At 41.4% G+C, this 22,450-nt stretch overlaps 1 protein-coding gene across 4 annotated transcripts in view; it reads left to right on the top strand.

The window, feature by feature from the left end:
* ULK4 (unc-51 like kinase 4) overlaps window positions 1-22,450 on the top strand; it is a 653,153-nt gene that overhangs the window by 359,315 nt on the left and 271,388 nt on the right. For 3 of the 4 annotated variants that reach the window (XM_059390725.1, XM_059390726.1, XM_059390724.1), the window contains one exon: window positions 9,240-9,345. The exons of the other annotated variant lie outside the window; for it this stretch is intronic. In XM_059390725.1, the coding sequence (XP_059246708.1) occupies window positions 9,240-9,345 (106 nt within the window). The remainder of the gene's footprint in view (window positions 1-9,239; window positions 9,346-22,450) is intronic. 4 annotated transcript variants of the gene reach the window in all.

Genomic DNA, 22,450 nt, shown 5'->3' with positions numbered 1-22,450 from the left:
TTGGTATTGAAACCGCACTCCTTGGTAGGTGAACTTGGTCTCGCCTGGATTTCTTGTTGATCTTCTGGGGGAGGGGCCTGTTGTAGTGATTCTCAAGTGTCCGCCCCAGGTGGAATTACACCGCCCTTACCCAGGGCCGTGGTGAGTAATCCACTTGGGTTTGCTTTCAGGAGCTTTTGTTCCCTGAGCACTTTCCGTAGAGTTCCGGAGGATGGGAATACAAATGGCGGCCTCCTGGTCTCCGGCCGGGAGGAGCTGAGAGCCCAGGGCCGCACTCCTCAGTGCGCCCTCAGAGAACAGCGCCCAGTTACTCTGGTCTGCCTGACCTCCGGCCGCGCTCCGAGCTCACCGAGCCTGCGACCGGTTCAAGGTAACACCGAGCTGCGAGCTTACTGTCGGCTCTGTCTCTGTAGCCGGCTTTCCTGTTCCAATACCCGCAAGCTCTGCGACACTCAGACACCCCCGATCCTACTGTGACCCTGCGGGACCTGAGGCCACACTGACCCCGTGTGGGCTTTGCCCCAGGTAGCCTCTGGAGCGATGTCCCTCAGCGGAACAGACTTTTAAAAGTCCTGATTTTGTGCGCCATTGCTCCGCCGCTTCCCGGGAGCCGTCCCCTCCCCCCGGGGTCTATCTTCCCGTCGCTTTGGATTCACTTCTCCGCCGGTCCTACCTTTCAGAAAGTGGTTGTTTTTCTGTTTCCAGAATTGCTGTTCTTCTTCTCTTCGATCTGCCGATGGATTTTCAGGTGTTTGCAATCTTTAGTAAGCTATCTAGCTGATCTCTGGCTAGCTGAAGTAGTCTCAGCTTGCTACTTCTCCGCCATCTTCTCCATGGCTTCTTCTACTGCCTCCCTTCTTTGAAATTTCAACTCAGATGGTGTGTTGCCTCTTTAGAGATAGCCCTGTGCAACAAAAACTGGTTGAAAGATCCAATGAGATCCAGACAGTATGTGCTTTGGGGATATGGGGGTCAGTAGGTATTATGTCATGGTATTGCCATGTGTTTAGGAGTAGCTGACCTAGCAAAGAGATGTTAAGGGCAATGAATCTGTAGCTCCAGGGAGCAGTGACTATAGTGTTTGCAAAAGAAAAAAAAAAAAAAAAAAAAGAGAGACAGAAAGAAAGATAGATAGATCAGTTTTTAAAGTGGCTATCTTGACTCTGCATGTCCAAATGTAAATTGTGAGGACAAAGTGAGGTGGTGGGGAAGGAAGAAGAAATTCTGAGTTGAAGTCCTGGCCTGCTCCTTCTGTTCTCTTTTAGAACCTCAGTTTCTTTATCTTTAAAACCCAAAAATTGAATTAGCAAGTTCTCTAAGATTCTTCCAAAGTCTGGTAGTATGATTCTTGCTTAGCTCTTGCATAGCCTCCTGGTTTGGGGCAGGCCATGGAGCTCTTTCCTCAGCCTGGTTTCCTTTCTGCTTACCACTCTATCTCTTTGTGCTCTCTGAAAACCTGGGTTCAAAGAAACTTGCCAGTCAGCACAGTCTTTCCCCTGAAGACTTTGCTAGTACTCCTTTGAGACAGGAACTCTGAGTACCAACACTTGGTAAACTCCCAGCGTGGGCACTTTCCCCTGGTAGAAGACAGCTGTGATTAGAAACAATCTTGTGATAATGGAATGTATTGATCTTATCATTCACCATATGTAATATTTTCTTTCTTTAAAATGGGACACTTCTTTATTTTTGTGAGCAATCTCTTTTTTTAAATTAATTTATTTTTTTTAGCGTAACAGTATTCATTGTTTTTGCACCACACCCAGTGATCCATGCAATCCGTGCCCTCTCTAATACCCACCACCTGGTTCCCCCAACCTCCCACCCCCCACCCCTTCAAAACCCTAAGATTGTTTTTCAGAGTCCGTAGTCTCTCATGGTTCACCTCCCCTTCCAATTTCTCTCAAAAATACTTGTTTATTTTTCAGAGAGAGAGAGAGAGACAAAGAACAAGCAGGGAGAGTGGCAGGCAGAGGGAGAAGCAGGCTCCCAGCTGAGCAAGGAACCCAATGTGGGCCTTGATCTCAAGACCCTGGGATCATGACCTGAGCTGAAGGCAGATGCTTAATCGACTGGGTCACTCATGTGTCCAAGATGAGCAAACACTTTTAATAGAGAGTGCCATTAAAATTGTGTCAGCATTGAGGTGTCTGGGTGGCTCAGTTGGTTAAGCATCTGCCTTTGGCTCAGGTCATGATCTCAGGGTCCTGGGATCGAGCCACATCAGGCCCCATGCTCAGCAGCGTGTGTTTCTCTCCCTCTCTTTGCTATGTGTGCGCTCTCTCTCAATAAATAGAAAATCTTTTAAAAAATTGTGTGAGCATCTTTCAGGATTTGGGGAGTATGTATTTTCCATGCCAATGCAAGTGCTTCATGAGTCCTTGACAACTATTTCACATGGGAGGAATTTTATGTATTTAAAGTAAAAAGGTCTGAATTTATCGTTTATTGCAAATACTCAAAGTATGTATCTATTTAAACTTTTTGAGAAAGATTGTGCTCATTGCTCAATAAGTATTTATCAGTTATTTAATTAAAGACAATATCTAGTCTGTGACAAGGTAATTCTTTGAAGGAGAATCCCATGAGGTTCCCCAGCTGTATTCACCCAAGCAGCTTTGAGCCGTTTTGCTTCTTAGTTAATCTACGGGAGGCCTCTGCATACCAGGCACTGCACCTCGCACCGGGGACAGGATTAAAAGTCCCACTTCTGCCCTCCAGGAGCTTGTCATCAGGTGAGGACTGAATGAACCACGGGTTACTGTATACAGTAGGTGCTCTGATGAAGTCAGACACAGGAAGGTGCCAGCGGTGCTGCCCACCAAGAAGGATAGCCTTCCCCCCTACCCCCATCCCTGCCAGCTTCAGCAAACAGCATCTGGCCTGAATTTTTAAGAGTGAACATTAGTTTGCCAAGGCTGTACTTTGTAACATTTTATTATTGTCTATTATCTTGGACAGTGGCCGGGATGTGATAGGATGGCAAAAGGAGTTGTGTACCTGGATGCACACCTGTATTTTCTCATTTGTCCCCCCTACCTGGGGCCCGTGTTTGGCTCAGATAGGGTGTTGTAGGGCAGTTTGGCCTGTCAGCCCCCTAGGCAGACACATGGAAGGGGTGCTGTCTATTCCTGGGACACTGGTCCTGGCTGCTTCCCTCCATCTCTCTCCATTGCCAGGGCTCTCCTTCCTGAGTAGCACTGGCTCCAACCCAGCATACCTGCCTTGAGGGCTCTACTGTGAGCCAGAAGGATGGAAATTTCCTGCTAGAAGCTTAAATAATGTGAAAGGGCAGGAGGGCTGAGCAAGCCAAGTGACACAGTTAATCTACCAGAAGGACAGCCATAGCAGTCCGCCGTTGGTGTTGAGCAAGGACTGCATTTCTTAGGCTGAGCTCGGCATATGATTGGCAAATGGTGCTATTTGGTCCATAGCCTCCCTTCTGTGTCAGCTGGAATGTGTTGCTAATAAGAACTTGTATTTGCTGCTGCTAGAAGGCCCCTTCACTATTGGTCAGTCAAATTAAAAAATTTAAATTCTTTTCTCTCATGTCTTTGAATCAGAAAGATAATGACCCAAACCAAGGAAGAGACTTAATTCTACACCTCCAGGCTTTTAGGGTGAGAGCATCCTACACCTTTGGCTACAGATGGGGAAGAACATGTCTGAGGGTCTCCCTTTGCCTCCTCAGAGAATGCTAAGCCCCAAGCAGCCCTGACCATAGGGGCAGAGGAGCTGTTTGACTGTTTCATAACTGGCAGAGCAAATGCCCGGTGGTTGTTGCCCCAGCCCCAACATGATCACACCTGAAACATTCTTGCTTCAGATGCCCATATCTGGACCTTGCTCCCCAGGAAATCCCATATATCTATTTATAAGGTAAACGAGTGGAGATTGATTTTATTTTATTTATTTTAAAGATTTATTTATTTATTTGACAGGCAGAGATCACAAGTAGTCAGAGAGGCAGGCGGAGAGAGGGAAAGGAGGAAGCAGGCTCCCCGCTGAGCAGAGAGCCTGATGCAGGGCTCAATCCCAGGACCCTGGGATCATGACTTGAGCTGAAGACAGAGGCCTAACCCACCGAGCCCCCAGGCGCCCCTGGAGATTGATTTTAAATTTGTGCTTCTTCAGCTTGTTCCCTTCCCTTTTCCTTACCCACAGGAGTCAGAATTTGGTCCAACAAATCATGAGAATATTTCCCAAATCACAATATGCTACTTCCCTGGGATTGAGAGCAGTGGAGCTACAATGCCCTTGCTTCTGCCATCCCCTGGTTCTTGTGTCCTCTCTCCCCTCAGGCCTTAGAATCCCCCTGGGGCTCTGGACAAATGGGATGGTGGGAGCAATGGCCCTCTACCTTGGGACTCCCTGGGCCTTCAGGCCCCAGGTTTAAGCCCTAGGAATGGGGATGAGTCTTGCCACTCAAGAAAAAGGAGCCTGGTTAGTAGTGGAGGACAGGAGGTGAGAAGGAGAGACTCCACTAGGAGCTTATGGCAGCCCCGGCCAAATACGACAACCACCTTATCTTTAGCAGAGGAGAGCTTCAAGAGGAGGCCCATGGAGAATCAAAGGGAATTCATTGCAGATGGGATGTGGAGGCGGGAGAGAGGCGGCTGTCCCAGGTGATTCCAGGATTCATGGTTGCATGATAGACAGATGGTAGAGCTCTTCATTGAGACCAGAGGATGATGGTGAGGGGAAAGGACAGGATGAATTCAGTTTGGATCCCATTGGGTTGGAGCTGTGTGCGGTACAGTCTTGTGAAAAATCAGTAATATGAAAGAGTGTCCTCTTCTACTCTGATACATTGATTTCATCTGAATGCTCTGAAGAGTCTTCTGTGGGCTCCAAATGTCTAGGAATCTAACTTTATGGGAGAAGGTATAAAAAGGAAAGTGAGCGGACACCCACTCTGTTTCTGTTACCTTTGTACTTCGTCCCAGCACATGCGCAGTAGACTAGCATCCTGTCGTGCAACGTGCAAAACGTTTCCCCCTGAAATGTGATCTCACTGTGTGTTGAAATAGGACGTGCCCTGTGTTTATTTCCCAGAGATGATACATTTCACATTCACAATCCTTGCGTGTGCTTTTTTTTCTGCCTCCTCTCAGTTTCCAACCTCCCCAGGACGTTCTTGTCTTTTATTTTGCCCTCTTTGGAATTTTGACCCCACACCAAGGGCAAAATGACCATTGCTCATTGTTACTTTCGATTGCTAAAGGTGTTTCCTCCCTTGACGATCAAGAGCCCTGCCAAACTTTAGAGTCTGGCCATCTGACATCTTTGAATGCCATTTCTGTCCTCAGATATTAGAAGAAAGTATAATGCTTTGTTTACAGAGAAGCCTCTCTGGGAAGGCTGATCATTTTTCAGGAGTGTTTCCTTGCCGTGCCCTTGGTAGTTCAGAGCTGTCCTCTTTAAGCACTGAAGCAATTAGTTTTGAGAAGGCTGATTCTTCAGGGTCCAGTGCTCCCCTGCCTTTCATTTGCTGAAGCTGTACATTTTAATGAAGTTGTTTCATCTATGTTGCCAAACATGAGGATTTTGCTGCTTCAATTCCAATTATCTCTACTGGCAAATGCTATGTTTTATTAGTACACTCAAGTGCTCTGTTTATTAAATGTCCATATACTATGGCATTAGGCACACAGATTAGGTCAGCTGTGCTTATTGATGGGTTATGGATAAAGGAGTTACATATTTCATCATAATCTTAAAATGCAGTGGGATGTCCTTCCATGGCTTTGCACGTGGTCAGTGATGCCTTCTCTGATGACCTCTTCTGCCTTTCTTACCCAGTGGTCGAGGTTCATGCTGAGTGAGCAATGGGGCTATTGTATGTACTTCCAGTTTTTGGAGTAATATGCTTGTGCTTATTCTTTTCTTTCCTCTAGTTGCCTGGCACCTCCACTAGCTTCCTAGTTTCTGTGTCTTACAGCATGGTGATATCTACGGAGGGCACTTATGAAGCCAGGAGAGGCCAGCAGTGGTGGCACAGGCAGGACAGCACTACCATAGCAGCCCCAATTCAGTATTTCTCTGCTTCTTTCTCCCCCCACACCCCAATCTGGGCCCTTTAGATTCCTCCCACCTTACCCTGTGGGTCCTCAGGTTATATGGGTTACCCTAGGATGTGCTGATGGGCTGGAAGCTCTCACCCCCTCCCCCATCTCTCATCTCTTGTGCCCATCACTGTGGGTCACCAGGCAATGCTGCATGGTGATGAGGTACATGGCTTCCACCATCCCACAGACCCAGTCCTAGCTTCAGCTTTGAAGAGCTGCGTGACCCTTGGCAAGTTACACTTCACCTCGCTAACCTCATTGTCTGTATCTGTAGGAAGGGGAGACTGTAGCCACTTCAGTGTTTCCGTGAGGATCAGATGAGACAGTGATATAGGTTACATGCTTGGGGTATGGGCTGTGGCACACAGTGTCCTATCAGCAAACTGTTAGCACTGCCTCGTCTCCCCCCTTCCCCTCATAGGCCTGCGTTGCTGCTCTGCCACCACTGGGCTAAGATCAGCACAGAGGCCACTGGTGCCTGAGCCCCTGATCATGCCAAAGGCTCTGTTGCAGGTCATCGGCTGCTGCTTTCTCTCCTTACACTGCTTTACTTGTATGTGTTCCTTGCTTTTATTTGTAAGTCGTGGGGATTTAAAAAGGAAAGGAAAGGAAAAGGAAAGAAAAAAGACATAAGGTCTTTACCTAGCCTTCTTTTACAATCTTTTTTTTTTTTAAAAAAAGATTTTATTTATTTATTTGCCAGAGAGAGTGAGCATAGGCAGACAGAGTGGCAGGCAGAGGCAGAGGGAGAAGGAGGCTCCCTGCTCAGCAGAGAGCCCGATATGGGACTCGATCCCAAAACGCTGGGATCATGACCTGAGCCGGAGGCAGCCGCTTAACCAACTGAGCCACCCAGGCGTCCCTTTTACAATCTTTTTAACTTGGAACTCAGTCATAGCTTTCTGGGAGGAGGGGCTGCCCTAGAGAGCATCTAATGGGGACCTAGTCTTTCATCAGGATCATCCCTCCCCTCTGGCTTGGACTGGGGTCTTTGAGCCAAACTTGAGCTTCCCACTTGTCTTTACACCAGGCTTGCAGAGTCCCCGAGAACAACTCTGGTCCCACATATTTACCCCTTGTTTTCTCCCTTCCTATAATCCTCTGCTCTCAGTTTAAGTAACCGTGGTGTTTTTCAATGCATCGTTTATCCCCTGTAGGCTAATAGGGTTGTGAACAGCAGGAACAAATCTTATTAAAGTTGCTAAGAGAAAGGAAATAACTCAATTTGATACAAGTTAAAGGAAGTGTGTTTAACTCATTTTTATATCTTCTCAACTGTGATATATTTCATTCTTTCTGGGGGAAATGATGACTTGGGCATAGCAGTAGCTGTCAGTCTACCTGGAGAACCGCAGCATCATCTCGAGCAGGAGCAAGGACTCTGTTCCATGCTCTTCCTCCCCAACACTATGTAGGAGATATATGTATGTATGTATGTATGTATGTATATACATATACATATATTTAAATGTATAGGTAAATTTAATTTTTGTGTGTAAATACATATTTATAATATATTATATATGTGTTATATACAAAAATTTATTTTGTAATATATATTTGTAAATATATACATTTACAAGACAGATAAAGATTGTAGATATATCTGTAGATAAATATAGCTATAAGAGAGAAGAGTACGTAAAGAGAATTCTCTGCTATAGTTTTTACAAACTCCTCACTTTATATTATACAGAGTTCATAGTTTATGAATGGCTTGAAATCCAACAAAAAAGAAACTAAAAAACAACAATTGTTTTTTATAATGGCTAGAAAGGAAAAGGAATCATTTCTTCTAGTCCAGTTATAGGATTATTGGTCTCTTTTATTTCCTGCATCAAATATTTTATCCTGCAGACCCCTAGTAGCATGGTGGGCCGGGGCTTTAAATGATCAAGAGTGCACCTTGGCTTTCTGCCCCTCTGTAGACTGAGTTGTGGGGTTGGGAGAGGCCTTCATTTTGCAGGGACTCTGGAACCTCCAGGGCAGGAGTCCGAGAACCTGGTTGGTTGGTCCTGGGTTTGTAGTGTTCGGGGTAATGGGGATTTGGATAGTTGGCTTTTATATGAAAGGAAATGCTGATATCAGCAAGTGGTGCTCACCCCATGAGTACAAGGGAAAACGAAAGTATTGGCTTCACAGGGAGGCGAAAATATTACCAAGAGCATCATAGAAAAGGTACATTTAATCATAAGAAATGTATATAGTGAAGGAACGATAGATTTATCTCCAGCAAAACTGCCCTGTATTTGCTGACAGGCTGGTCTTTGAACAAGGAGCAGAATGTGTTATTTTATTGAATGGGACCAAAAAAGGAAAAAGAAAAAGAAAATGAAAAAGATGTATTATCTTCTCTTTTCCTATGTATCGTTAGTTACTTTATCATGAATAACATGTTGTGTCATCTTGTGCTTATTAATCACCCCTTCCTTCCAACCAGCTGTAGGAATAATTAGTTGAAATTGGTGGCAGACCATCGCTTCCATATTCATCTTCTTAAACTGGTGTCAGTGGAACATTCAAACATGAACATCTACTCTTAAGTGTGTGTGTTTCTAAAGAAGGGTAGAAATTCTTAGGCACGGGGTTTGCAATGCAAACCCTTTGTCTCAGATCAAGTGAAGAACTAGATGGTGAGACTTGGAACATCAGGTGGCTGGTATGGCTGCAAGGCACACATCTGGGGACAGAGCAGCTTCAGAAGCAGATGCAGGGCTGATGTTTCTGTAAGCTTTGAAAACCATGTGTCCATCCAGGGTTTCCTGGTCACCCTGTTGCATCTGTCACTCTGAGACGTGGTAGCTTTATTTTGTGACCTTAGTCACTTTCAGGTGTGTGGTCTCCTTAGCTCCATGTGGTTGATTTCTAGTCACTCTGACACCCCTGCCCCCAGCTAAAGCCCAGAGGCTATGTGGTTGTCACTCAGCTCATGGGTAAGGGAGTGCATGTTGCGGTGCTGGTACCCTGACGGGTTCATGCTGCCTCCCCTCTGACTTAACGCCCTGATGGGGAGTGCCGTAACGCAGAAGGGTCTGCTTCATTAAAGCACAGAAAGATAATTGTTTAACTTTATGCAAAGACTGAAGGGATGGAGGTCATTTGACCACTTGTCTCTATCATGATGTATGTGGAATTCTATATAGTTATGATGGAAATTGTGATCTATTGCAGGAACATCAGGAGAACATTCTGGGTAACACTATGCAAAGTGTGATTGCATTGCTCAACAATCTGGTTGCCTGCAAAGATTCAAATATGAAGCTACTTTATGAACAAGGTAAATGCTCCTTAGAATCTGTTTTGAGTCTTGATTTCTGCCTCTTTGTTATTTTCCTCATCATGTATAGCAGGGAGTCAAGAGCAGGGAGTCAAGAAGTGCTATTCAAAGGTGATGAATCAAAACATATATTTAAGAATCTATGAATAATAATGTTATCAGTGAAAATAGGAAATGTGGTTGGGTTGTGTTAGTTTCTCTAAGTTCATTTATTTTCCTTTAGGGCTCAAAATTTCCTTCCTCCTATAGGCAGTGTTACAGATGATAAACCAAGAAATATTAGTGTGAGCATGGTAATTAGACTTACTGCTGTCAGTCAGAATAAAAACATTTAGTTCAAGACATCTTAGAAAATAAGATCAGATGAGTTGAGGGTGGCTTTGTTACTTCTTGTGCATATCTATAACATTAAGATTAAAAATGTTTTTTTAAGACTTTATTTTTTTAGGCTAGTTTTAGGTTTAAAATTACATTGCGAGGTAGGTACCGAAATTTCTCATATAACCCCTGCCCCATTTATATCTTCCCCTTCCAATTGTCTTTTTATTGTCTCTCTAGTATAATTTTCCAGAATGGCACTGTTGGAATCCTAGAGTATGTAGCTTTTTAGGATTGGTGACTTTTACCTAGTGATATGCATTTCTGGTTCCTCATGTCTTTCCATGACTTGTTAACTCATTTCTTTTCAGCACTGAGTAATACTCCATTTGTCTGGATATACCACAGTTGTTTTTTTTTTTAATTTTTTTTTTCTAAATCCATTCCCCAGCTGAAGGATATCGTGGTTTTTTCAAGGCTTCATAACTAGGGTGTAGTCATCTAAATTAAGTCTAGATATCATGAGACCCCTTGGATACATTTTTGGTAGGTGTAGCTCCTTGAATTTTGGTCCTTTCAAACTTGAAGACTTGTGAACTAAGGACACAAGTTATCTTCTCTGCCACATCTCTAGACTCCGATGAGGATATATAGAAAGAAATGCCCTCATAGAAACTCTCGTTTAAAAGGAAAAACTAGGGACACCTGGGTGGCTTAGTGGGTTAAAGCCTCTGCCTTCAGCTCAGGTCATGATCCTAGGATCCTGAGATTGAGCCCTGCATTGGGCTCTCTGCTTAGCAGGGAGTCTGCTTCCTCCTCTCTCTCTCTCTCTGCCTACTTGTGATCTATGTCAAATAAATAAATAAAAATATTAAAAAAAATAAAAGGAAAAACTAAAAGGACATAGCAATCACTGATGCATGACAATGTTGAAATCTTGGCAAACGTTATTTCCTGATTTCCCTTTGTTCCACAGGGGAAGAAAAATATCTCTTGCTTTCCGAGTAGTTCTCCCTGCAACTGCTACTCCATGGCTCTTACCTCTAACTTCTGGATCATTGTTCTTGTTCCATAAAGATGGCTCATAATTGTAGCTGAATAAGGTTCTAAGCCTGATTCCTGTCCATAGATGTTTGGGGCTCTACAACCTCTTTTCTTTTTCTCAAAGGAATTATCCCCGCTCTTTTTAGTCCAAATCTGTGGTGCTTCTTACAGTATAAATCTATTGAAATCTTTGTTAGTTTCCTATAATTTTTTCCAGTTTTATTGAGAAATAACTGACATAACAACACTGTGTAAGTTTAAGGCATAGAGCATGCTGGTTTGATTTGCATATACTGTGAAATGATTACCACTATAAGTTAAGCTAACATCCATCTTCTCCTATAGGTAGAATGAAAAGAAAAAAAAGATGGGCAAATTTTTTCCTTACAGTGAGAACTCTTAGCATTTACTCAACAGTTTTCCTCTATGTTGTACAGCAGTGTTAGCTGTAGTCATCATGTTGTATGTTATATTCCTAGTACTTACTTGTTTTTCTACAGCTGGGGGCTTGTGCCTTTTTACACCTTATTCCTATTCCTCCTTTCCCAACCCTCCACCTATATATGTATGTATGTATGATGTATGTAACCACATACATGCATACACAGACATACATGCACACTCCATAACTTCTTTATCCATTTATTGTTCAATAGATACTGAGGTTTTTTTCATGTCTGGCTATTATAAATAATGCTACTATTAACATGCAGTTTCAGACATCTTTTTGAGTGTTTTAGTCCTATGGATATATTCTCAGAATTGCTGGATCATAGGATAGGTCTATTTTTTTTTTCCTTTTTGAGGAGCCTCCATCTTGTTTTCCATAGTGGGTGCACCAATTTACTTTCTCGCCAGCAGTGCTCAAGGGTCCTTTTTCTCATCCATGCCAGCATTTGTTAGCCCTTGTCTTTTTGATGGTGTCCATTCTAATAGCCATAAGATGGTATCTCACTGTGGTGTTAATTTGCATTTTTCTAGTAACCAGTGATGTTGAGCATCTTTTCACTTACCTGTTCACCTTTTGGAGAAATGCATATTTAGGTTCTTTACCCGTTTTTTAATTGGGTTACTTTTTTTTTTTTGCTATTGAGTTGTAGGATTTCTTTATATATTCTGGATATTAGCCTCTTATCAGATATATGATTTGCAAATATTTTTTCTCATTTAATAGTTTGTCTTTTCACTTTCCTGATGGTTTTTTATGTTGCACAAAAGTTTTTTCGGAGTGTTTCTTCTACTTCTGTAAAATTGTCATTGGTATCTTAATAGGGATTGCATTAAATATATTGATGGCTTTTGGTATTTTTCATATTTTAACACTATTAATTCTTCCAATCCATGAACATTAGATACCTTTCCATTTCTTCCTTTCTTCTTCAGTTTCTTTCATTAACATCTTGTATTTTTTGGAGTAGAGATCTTTCATTTCTTTACTGAAATTTATTCCTAAGCATTTTGTTGCTTTTGATGCTATTGGAATTGGGATTGATTTCTTTCTTTTTCAGAAAATTCATTGTTATCATATAGAAATGCTACTGAATTTTTGTTAATCTTTTATCCTGCAATTTTATTGATTTACTGATGACACCTAACAGTTTTTTGGTTGGGTCTTTAGAGATTCTTTATATAAAATAGTGTCATCTACGAATAGAGGCAGTTTTACTTCTTTGTTTGCCATTCCTTTCACATGCCTTTGTAGTGACTCTTATTTCTTTTTCTTCCCTGATTGTTCTAGTGAGGCCTTTTAGTACTATGTTGGTGGGAATGGGCAACCTTATCTTTTTCACTATTGAGGATGATGTTAAACTGTAAGCTTGTCATATATGCCTTTTTCTTTTGATGCCTAATTTGTTAGATTTTATCATGAATGGATGTTGAATTTTGTCAAATGCTTTTTCTGTGTCTATTAAGGTGATCATATGTTCTTTTTTTCCATTCTGTTAATGTGATATATCACATTGATTTTGTATATGTTGAACCATCCTTGAATCCCACTTGATCATGGTGAATGATCCTTTTTAATGTGCTGCTGACTTTGGTTTGTTAGTATTTTGTTGATAATTTTTGCATCTGTATTCATCAAGGATATTGGCCTTTAGTTTTCTTTCTTAGTAGTGTCCTGTTGTGGTTTTGATAACAGGATAAATTCTGGCTTTATAAAATGAATTCAGCAATGTTTCCTGCTACTTTGATTTTTTGGAAGCGCTTGAGAAGAGTTGGTATTCTTTCAATGTTTGATAAAATTCACAAGTGAAGCCATTTGGTCGTGGGCTTCACTTCATTGGGAGGTTTTTGCTTACTGATGCATTAACCTTACTAGTAATCAGTCTTCAGATTTTCTATTTCTTCCTGATTTAGTCTCGGTAAATTGTAGACTTCTAAGAATTTTTCTATTGCTTTTAAGTTTTCTAGTTCATTGATGTATTGTTGGTTCATAGTAGCCTCTTAATGATACATTGAATTTCTGTAGAATCCATTGCAATACTTCCTTTTTCATTTACAATTTTGTTGATTCAAGTCCTTTCTCTGTCTCTCTCTTCTTCCCTCCCACCCTCCCTCTTTCTTTTAGTTAATCTAACTAAGCGTTTGTCAATTTTGTTTATCTTTTCAAAATAACCAACTATTAGTTTGGTTAACCTTTTCTACTGTTTTTCTGTTTTCTATTTCATTTATGTATACTCTAATCTTTTTTATTTTCTTTGGGATCAGTTCTTTTTTTTTTTTTATTGAGGTATAGTTAGTTTCTAGTGTGTAACATAGTGATTTGACAAGTCTGCACATTATGCTGTGCTCATCACAAGTGTAGCTCCCATCTATCACTGTACGATGCCAATTACATTATTAGTTGGTTTATCTTTTTCTGTCTTCTAAGGTGTAGATTTAGGTTGTTTTTTGGGGGTCTTTCTCACTTTTTTTTTTTTTTAAAGATTTTATGTATTAATTTGATAGAGACAAGTAGGCAGAGGGGCAGACAGAGAGAGAGAGAGAAGGAAGCAGACTCCCTGCTGAGCAGTGAGCCCAATGTGGGGCTTGATCCCAGCACCCTGGGATCATAACCTGAGCCGAAGGCAGAGGCTTTAACCCACTGAGCCACCCAGGCGCCCTCTTTCTTGCTTCTTAATGTAAGTGTTAGTACTGCGGACTTCCCTCTTAGAACTACTTTTGCTGTATCCCATAAATTCTGATATATTTCTATTTCCATCTGTCTCAAACTTTGTTTTAAATTTCACCTGTAATTCTTCTTAGAGCCATTGGTTGTTCAGGAGAGTGTTGAATTTCCATGTATTTGTGAATTTTCGTTTTCCTATTGTTACTGATTTTTAGTTTCATGCCACTGTGACCAGAGAAGGTACTTGATATTATTTCAGTCCTTTTAAATTTTCTAAGACTGATTTTGTGGCCTAATGCATGGTCTGTCTTAGAATGTGGTCAGTGTGCATTCAAGGAGACTGTGTATCCTGCTGTTGTCGGTTAGAATGTTCTGTGTATGTCTCAGCTCTATTTGGTCTCTAGTGTTGTTCAAATCTGTTTCCTTATAGATTGTCTGTCTGGATGGTTTATCCATTGTTGACAGTAGGGTATTAAAGTAACTATTATTGTATTGCTGTTATTTATCCTTTTACATCTGTTTTTGCTTTATATATTTAGAAGCTCCTATATTTGCCAAATAAATTTTTTAAATTTTTTATTTAAATTCAATTTAATTAGCATATACTCTACTATTAATTTCAGGGGTTGAATTTAGTGATTGATCAGTTGCAGAGAACGCACAGTGCTCATAACATCAAATGCCCTCCTTAATGCCCTCCTTAATGCGCATTACCCAATTACCCCCTCCCCCTATCCTCCACCCCTCCAGCCCTCAGTTTGTTTTCTAGTGTTAAGCATATCTTATTTATAATTGTCATATCTTCTTATATTGACCTCTTCCTCGTTATATAATGATCTTCTTTGTCTCTTTTGATAATTTTTCATTGAAATTCATTTTGTCTGATATAAGTACAGCCGATCCTGCTTTTTTTTAGTTACCACTTAATGAAAATGTCCTTTTTTATCCCTCACTCTCAGTGAAGTCTCTTGTAGCCAACATATTGTTGGGTTTTTTAAAATCCACTCTGTGTCCTTTAATTAGATAATTTAATCTGTTTCAAGTAATTATTGATAGGTAGGGACTAACCTTTGCCACTCTCTTGATTGTTTCTGGTTATCTTACAGATTCATTATTCTTTGTTTCTTATCCTGCTTTTTTTTAGTTTTCATGTCTTTTGCCATCTCTTTGCTTTGAATTCTTTATTATGTTATTTGTGTAATTATTATGGGTTCTTTCCTTGTGATTACCATAAAGCTTACATAAGATATTTCAAACTTGTAACACCCTATTTTAAGCTGATAACAACTTCAGTAGAATTTTTAAACTTGGCACTTTTACTTCTCTAAGGTTATTGCTGTTACAATTTATGTGTTTTTTTATGTTGTATAATTAATAACAGATTATTGTAGTTATTATTTTTAATACATTATTTTTTTAAACTTGCGAACTAGAGTTGTAAGTGAATTATTCACCACTATTAACATATTGCAGAATCTAACTATGATTATATACTTAAACCATTACCAGTGAGATTTACACTGTCTTTTTATATTTTTATGATGATATTTTACTTTTACTATTTACTTTTTACTTCCACTCAAAGAATTTCCTTTAGCATTTATTGGAAGGCATTTCTGATGGTAGTTAACTCTTTTTGCTCGTTTAGGAAAATCCTTATTCATTCTTCATTTCTGGAAGACAGCTTCATGAGGTATAGAATTCTTGGTTGACAGTTATTCTCTTTCAGTATTTTATATATGCCATCCCATTCACTCCTTGCCTGCAAGTTTCTGTTTAGAAATTTGTCAGTAGTCTTGTAGGAGTTTCCCTTGTATTTAACTTCCTTCTTTTATCTTGCTGTTTTTAAAATTCTTCCTTTGTTTTTAACTTTTGTTACAGAGTGCACCTCTGTAACTCTATTCAGGTTCACCCTATTTGGGGTCCTTTGGGCCTCAGACATAGAGATGTCCATTTCTCTCCCCAGCTTCTGGAAGTTTTCAGCCGTTGTTGCTTTAAATATACTTTCTGTTCTCTCTCTTCTCATTCTGGAATCTCCATAGTGTGAATATTGTTTCCTTTCATAGTGCCCCCATAATTCATATAGGGTATTTCATTCTTTTGTTGCTTTTTCCTTTTGCTTTTATGACTGGGTATTACCATGTCCTATACTCCAGATCGCTGGTTCTTTCTTCTGTATTACTAGAAACTCTATTGAGTTCATCAGTTTAGTTATTGTATTTTTCAATCTAGGATTTCTGTTTGTTTGTTTTTTTGATGGTTTCTATTTCCTTGTTGAACTTCTTGTTTTGTTTATGCATTGTTTTCCTAATTCATTTACATTACATCAAATGCCCTCCTTAATGCCCATTACCCAATTATAGGGTAATGTGTTTTCTTATAGTTCACTAAGCTTCCTTAAAAGGCTTATTATGAATTCTTTGTCTGACAGTTCAGAGATCTCCATTTTGGGGGGCCAGTTATTGGAGTTTTATTAGTTTCCTTTGGTGTTGTCATCTTTACTTTTCATGATCCTGATTCTTTAGGCTGATATCCATACATTTGAGTAATCAATATCCTCAAGTTTACAACTTTGCTTTGGCAGAGATTAATCTTCACCAGTTAGCCCAGTTTGGGTTTCTGGGTGTGTCTTCTGGTAATGACCTTGAGCAGGTGGGATGGGCTATTTTGGTCTATTTTGTGATAAGGCAGCTAATTGTCTTTTGAGGACAGCGATGGATGTGCCACAGGCACAGAACAGTTGGATAGGACTGTTGGCTCCATTCCCTACTTGAGTGAGGCTGTGGGATGGGCTCCATGGTTGGTTGGATTCTCTGACTAGGCTTACTAGATGGTCAAGACTGGGGACTAGACTGGGGCTATAAATTAGCCTTGCCTCTGGCCAGGGCAGCAGGATGGCACTCAGCACCTGTATAGCTCATTTGGGAATGTGAATTAGGTCACGCTGTGTCCTGAATTCCCCAGGCATGTGAGGGCACCAGTTTTGCTCTACAGATGGGGGAAACCATTGACTGTGCTCTCTGCTAGTGGACCACTCTACGTTTATTATTGAATGGGCTCTAAAATTTCCTGCATGCTCTTGTTAGGTTCCCTGGTTATAGAAGGCTATATTCAGGAATCAGCAGGGCTTTGAATTAGATTTCCTATCTGGAGACAGTAGGAGAAGCAGCTCTAAAGCTGGTAAAGCTCATTGTTGTCTTAAGTCAAGCCAACTTACATCCCAAGTTCTCTGACTGAACAAGGCCATTGGCTTTCCTCTGCAAACTTTTCTCCCTGCTTGCCTATCTCTTGGCTCAAGTGCTATCAGATTTCACAGCTTCTAGGATTTGTCACAGCCCATCTGGTCAGATGGGGCCAAATGACACTCCCATAGTGAGTGAGGCTATGTTGCTGCTTGCATGAATATGACATGGAGGGTCTGTGCAAGGCTACTCTCAATTCCAAACTCCAGTTGGAAAGGGTCAGGAATGACCCTCAGTCTTGGCTGTGAACGAATCCCCCTGCTCGTTTCTAGTACAGGATGCTCCATACCCAGTTCTGGCTTTTCTCTGTGGGTGATCAGCTCTGTCTGCTCACCTGCCTGTGGTGCCACTGGTCCACACTGCTTCCAGCTGTCACTAGCCCTACTGGTCAGATTGTGCTCAAAATCACTTTTCATAGCAGGTGAGGCTGTGACTCAGCAGAACCATTCATTGAGATTACTACTTGGTCACCTCAGGAACAAGCTCAGTCTGCCAAGATACCCATGTTGGATGTCACCAGCCCCTCCCCGCTAGTCAAGCTTCCATTGGCGGAGCTCTACAGATTCCCTTGGCAATCCCTGTGGTACAAGATCAGACCAAGGGCTCCTGCATAGCAACCCACAATCTTGGGGGGCTGCTGGTTTTCCCTGCAGGTTCTTTTTTTCCCAATGTTGAATTAAAGGCTCAGAGAGACCTTTCCCTGGGGTGCTACACTGGCTTGGGGGAGGGGCAATGTGGCCAATATGGAGCTGCTTCTCTTACTCTTCAGATATGGTCTGTCTCAGTCTCTTTGAAACAGGGTGTGCTTCAGTCTCATCTCCGTGTTCTAGGATTCTCTCAGTGGTGTCTTGTTCCTGAACAGTTATCACTTGTTGTGAGGGGAGCAGAGTCAGGAATAATCTGTATCACCATCTTAGTGACATCACTCAGTTTCCTGTAAGTCTTACTGGTATTTGTTACATTAAACCAATAGCCCACCCATGAATCCCTTCAAAGTATTCTAACTTGGTCTGTGAAACAGTGCCCATAGGGCTCTTAGTTGCCCCATTGGCTGGTAGGGAGAGGGGGTGAGGAGTCAGATGGCTGAAATTGAAATTAGAGAGGTTGCAGCTACTGGCTTGTGAAAGCATGGAATTCCAGGGCTGAGGCAGGATGAAGGACAAAATGCTAAAGGGCAGGAACTTAGGGAAGTATGAAATCAGGCATGGAAGGATTGTTTATGAGGTGATCTCAATGGCTACAGAGATTTTGTGCTCAATGAACGGTTTGAGCCGGAGCAGCTGAAGAAGCTCAGGCAGATTTACCACCAAGCTAATGAAGCTTAAGTGTCAAGGGCCTTCTTCTACAGAGGGGCAATTTTACGCTCGTTTTTTTTTCTTCTTCTTAAAGTCTGTCTCTACCCCCAACCAGAGAAACTTCAGTTCTCATGGCCCCATTCCAGGTTTTGTGGGGTGAACTGGAAATCACAAAAGTAATTATGGCTAGAACAGTGTTAGTTAATGGTAATAATGTTAGTAACATTAGTTACTAACATTTGTGCTTTAATATAGTGCTCAGGGTGTAAGCAGGAGTGATTAAGTGGTCTGAGTGATGGCAATTGGGAGAGACGAAGCAGGTGGTAGAGACTGTTGATCTGATATGTTGTGAGCCGTAGACTGCTGGCTGGGTGCTTGCTCTTGCAAATATAGTTTTGTTGGAACATAGACATGTCTATTCATTTACATGCGTTTTTGGTAGTTTGGTTGTATAATGGTGCTGTCCACAGTTGAGATTCAACATGCATGGCCCATAAGCCTGAAATATTTGTCCTATGGCCCTTAAAGAAAAACGTTTGCCAGGTCTAGAAAGGTCTAGAAGCAGCAGTATGGAATAGATGACTTCGCTCAGATACATTTAGAGAGAGGTGGACAGATTGGGAGTTTTGCTGATGGTCTGTTGCAGATGTCACAGTGGAAGGGGTTCAGGGGTTGAGAATGGGTAGGGTGTTTCCTTGAAAGATGATTTGCAAAACTGTCTGTGTTTGGAGTGCTGGAGATGGTGGATGAATGACTGGGGATCATAAACTGCTTGTGGCACCAGAAGTAGAGATAGTGGGCATGATGACTCTACATGGTCTTTGGCTGAAGGGGTTAGTCAGCAAGGATGGCAGGATGAGGAAGGGTAGTGAATTCCAGGAGTTCAGACTTTGGGAACTGTTGCTGGCACCTGCTAGCAGAGGATAGAAAGGAGGGGAAGGGAAGAGGCTTCTGTGGCCTTCAGAATGGTCTGCTTCCCATTTCTGGAGATGAGCACCAGGTCTGATTTTCCAACATGCTCTGCTGCTTTCCAAACTCTTTGGCTACTAAATGTGTGTGTTGATTTTTCTGGGGTTGGGTTAAGACCTAATGCATGTTTGCAAACCTAGAGCATATTAAGAGTCATTGGAGTGTGGCGATGTGAAGAGTCATTGACAACCTGCCACTGCACAGCTTTGAATGTGTGTGGTTGGTTGGAATGAAATTTTCTTGTTAATCTTTATTTTGGATTGGTTCTGACTTGATTACTGGTTTATATATTTATTACAATTCCTACAGAGTTAAATTCCCTCTTCTGAACATAGAGCTGTTTCCAACATCGATACTTTAAAAATCACCTCCACGTAAGTGAATGATAAGGTAGATGAGGAAATGATTATTCTTGCTTTCTGGGTGCCTCATAAAGGCATTGTGTTGGGCCAGTGGCTAAGCTGAGTTTCATCTGCAGACTGTGCACCAGCAACAGGGAGAGACCCCGGGAGGGTCTGCTCCAGCCACACTCTCTTGTACCAGTGCTCTGATGGTACACAGTGTGCACAACAACACAGACAGCAATGATTCTGAATTAAAAAATGAGAAGAGTCCTCCTCCAAATGGGAAGAACTTTTTAGAAAAAAATGAGACCAACTAATTTTATTTCCATATTCCTTTTTATGTCCATATAAAGGTAATAGGTGAGAAACTCATCAGAAGTCTCAGGGAGCACTTGCATGGAGTGTAGGATGGGGTTCTGAGTGATAAAGCATGTGACATAATGCGGTTGGCAGCATTTTTTTCCTTCTTAGTGGTATATAAAATAGCGCTGTTTCTGCCAATTAGTGACATCTTAGACTCCATGAAGTGCATCGCAGTACGGTGTCTGCCACCCGGTAGGCCTGCCACAAAGCATGCTAACTCTGTTAAGTACAGTCACTGCCATATCACCAGCATGCAATGACATTATGTCATTCAGATTTTTTGTTTCAACATTTTCATTTTTAAATGAACCATTTAGGGAGAGAATTATAAAACAAAGGAAGACTTTTTATTTACATTTGAAAAATATCAGAGTTATTAACATTTTAGAACTGGCTGCTGGCTTGTCCCTGTGCAGTGACCTTTCAATAATGGATATTAATTCCAGCTCCGTTTTACCAGCAGAGCTGTCAGAAAGATGTATTTACTTGACACACTACAGCAGCCAAAAAACTGTAGCACCTTGAAAGAGGCATCTAAAGAAATTATGTTTGTCTCCTTTGGTTTATGGTGTGTCAGAAATCAAAATACTCATTTCTTACTAGGTTTATGAAACCCCTGGAATTGGTGTTTACTTAAGAAACCAGAAAATCACTGAGAGTTGTTTGCGCTTTGAAAGTGTACTTGATAGCTGTCTTAGATTCTTTCACTTTTGTGAATAAGATTCAAAGTAATGCTGTACAGTAGAGGTTGGCAAACATTTCCTGCAAAGGACCAAATAGCAAATACTGTAGGCTTGTAGGCTTTATGGTCTTTGTCATTACTACTCAGTACTGTTAATAGAGCAGCCATTGAGAATCCATAAATGTCCATGACCTGTTTCAATAAAATTTTATTTCCAAAAGTAGGTGGCCAGTCTACTGGCCATGGTTTGCCAGCCTTTATTATACAGTAACTAAACCAGACTTTCTCAAAATTACTCTTAAATCTTTATAAATCAACGTATTTATTACATTTATTTGTTAAGTTATCAAGAAATAACAGCAAAAAAAGAAATAACAGAAAATTGCATATAATTTAATAAGTTAAGTAGGAGCCTGCTGCCATTGTAATAGTATGAAGGTATATGAAGAGAAGCAGAAATTCGCCCTGAGAGGCTAATCTAAGAATGATAATTAATAAATTTGATTATATCAATTAGCCTTTGCTAGATAATAAACCACACCAAAGCTAAGTTACTTAAAATAAGTCATTTATTTTCTCCCCATTCTGTGGGTTGGAAACATGGGCTTGGGCTCCCCACCTTGTATGCCTGGATCCTCAGTGGGGGCCACTCACCTTCAAGGGGGACTCCCTCGGGCTTCCTGACATGGCAGCCACATTCAGGAAGAGCCTGCATGGAAGCGGCCAAGCCCTTCAGAAGTCTCATGCCCCTTCTATCCCATGCTCTTGGTTGAGGGGGATCACTAAGCCAGGGTGGTTCATGAGGTGAGAAAAGAGGTTCCAACTCTTGATAGCCGGAGCTTCAGAGAATACATGGCCATCGTTAATCTACTTCAGTTACCTAGACATTTAGAACCAGAACTTGACATGCTCCACAACTGGGCATTAGGGGTCGGCAGACCATTCTATGAAAGAGCCAGGTAATACGTATTTTAGGCATTGTGGCCACAGCCTCTGTGGCGGCTGCTCGTTTCTAGGCTCAGAGCCCTGAAAAAATGTAGACAGTACATAACGCAATGAGCATAACTGTTTCAATAAAAATTTATTTACAAAAACAGGGAATTTGACCCTCCCCCCCACCACCCCAATCTAGTGCATTCAGTCTTCTAACAGATCTGTGTGTGCCAGGCATTGTTGTAGTACAAGGAATACAGCAATGTACAAAACTGATAAATTTCTCTGCCTTCTTGTAACTTGTGTTCTGGTACAGAAAATAAGAATTAATGAAGAAGAGGTTTATGTTAGAAAACGTTAGATGTTACGTGGTGATAAGTACTTTGGGTAGGCAAGGAAGGTTTCACTTTGAAGGTGATTGTTAAGTAAAAACTTGAAAGAAGTGAAGAAACAAATCCCGCAGGTAACTGGGGTCAGTGGGCAGTTGAACAAGCAAGTGCAGAACGAAGCAGGTGTGTGCTGCCAGGTGGGAGGAATAGTGGGGAGGTGAAGAACAGTAGGAAAAGTCAGCAGAACTGGTTGGTATGTTCAGGGTGCATGGGGCCATTATTTTTGTCAAAAGCTATTGAAAGCTTTAAAATCATCTAGAAACTTGTGGCTAGACTGATGTTAAGGGTGTTTTTTAAAGATCATTTACTTATTTATTTGAGAGAGAGTGAGTGAGCAGAAAGGGCAGAAGGAGAGGGAGAAGCAGGCTCCCGCTGAGCAGGGAGCCTAATGTGGGGCTCGATCTCAGGGCCTGG

Source organism: Mustela nigripes, chromosome 2 (assembly GCF_022355385.1).
Source record: "Mustela nigripes isolate SB6536 chromosome 2, MUSNIG.SB6536, whole genome shotgun sequence".
NCBI lineage: Eukaryota > Metazoa > Chordata > Mammalia > Carnivora > Mustelidae > Mustela > Mustela nigripes.
Note: the sequence above shows the minus strand (reverse complement) of the source record. Positions and strands in the feature narration are given on the sequence as shown.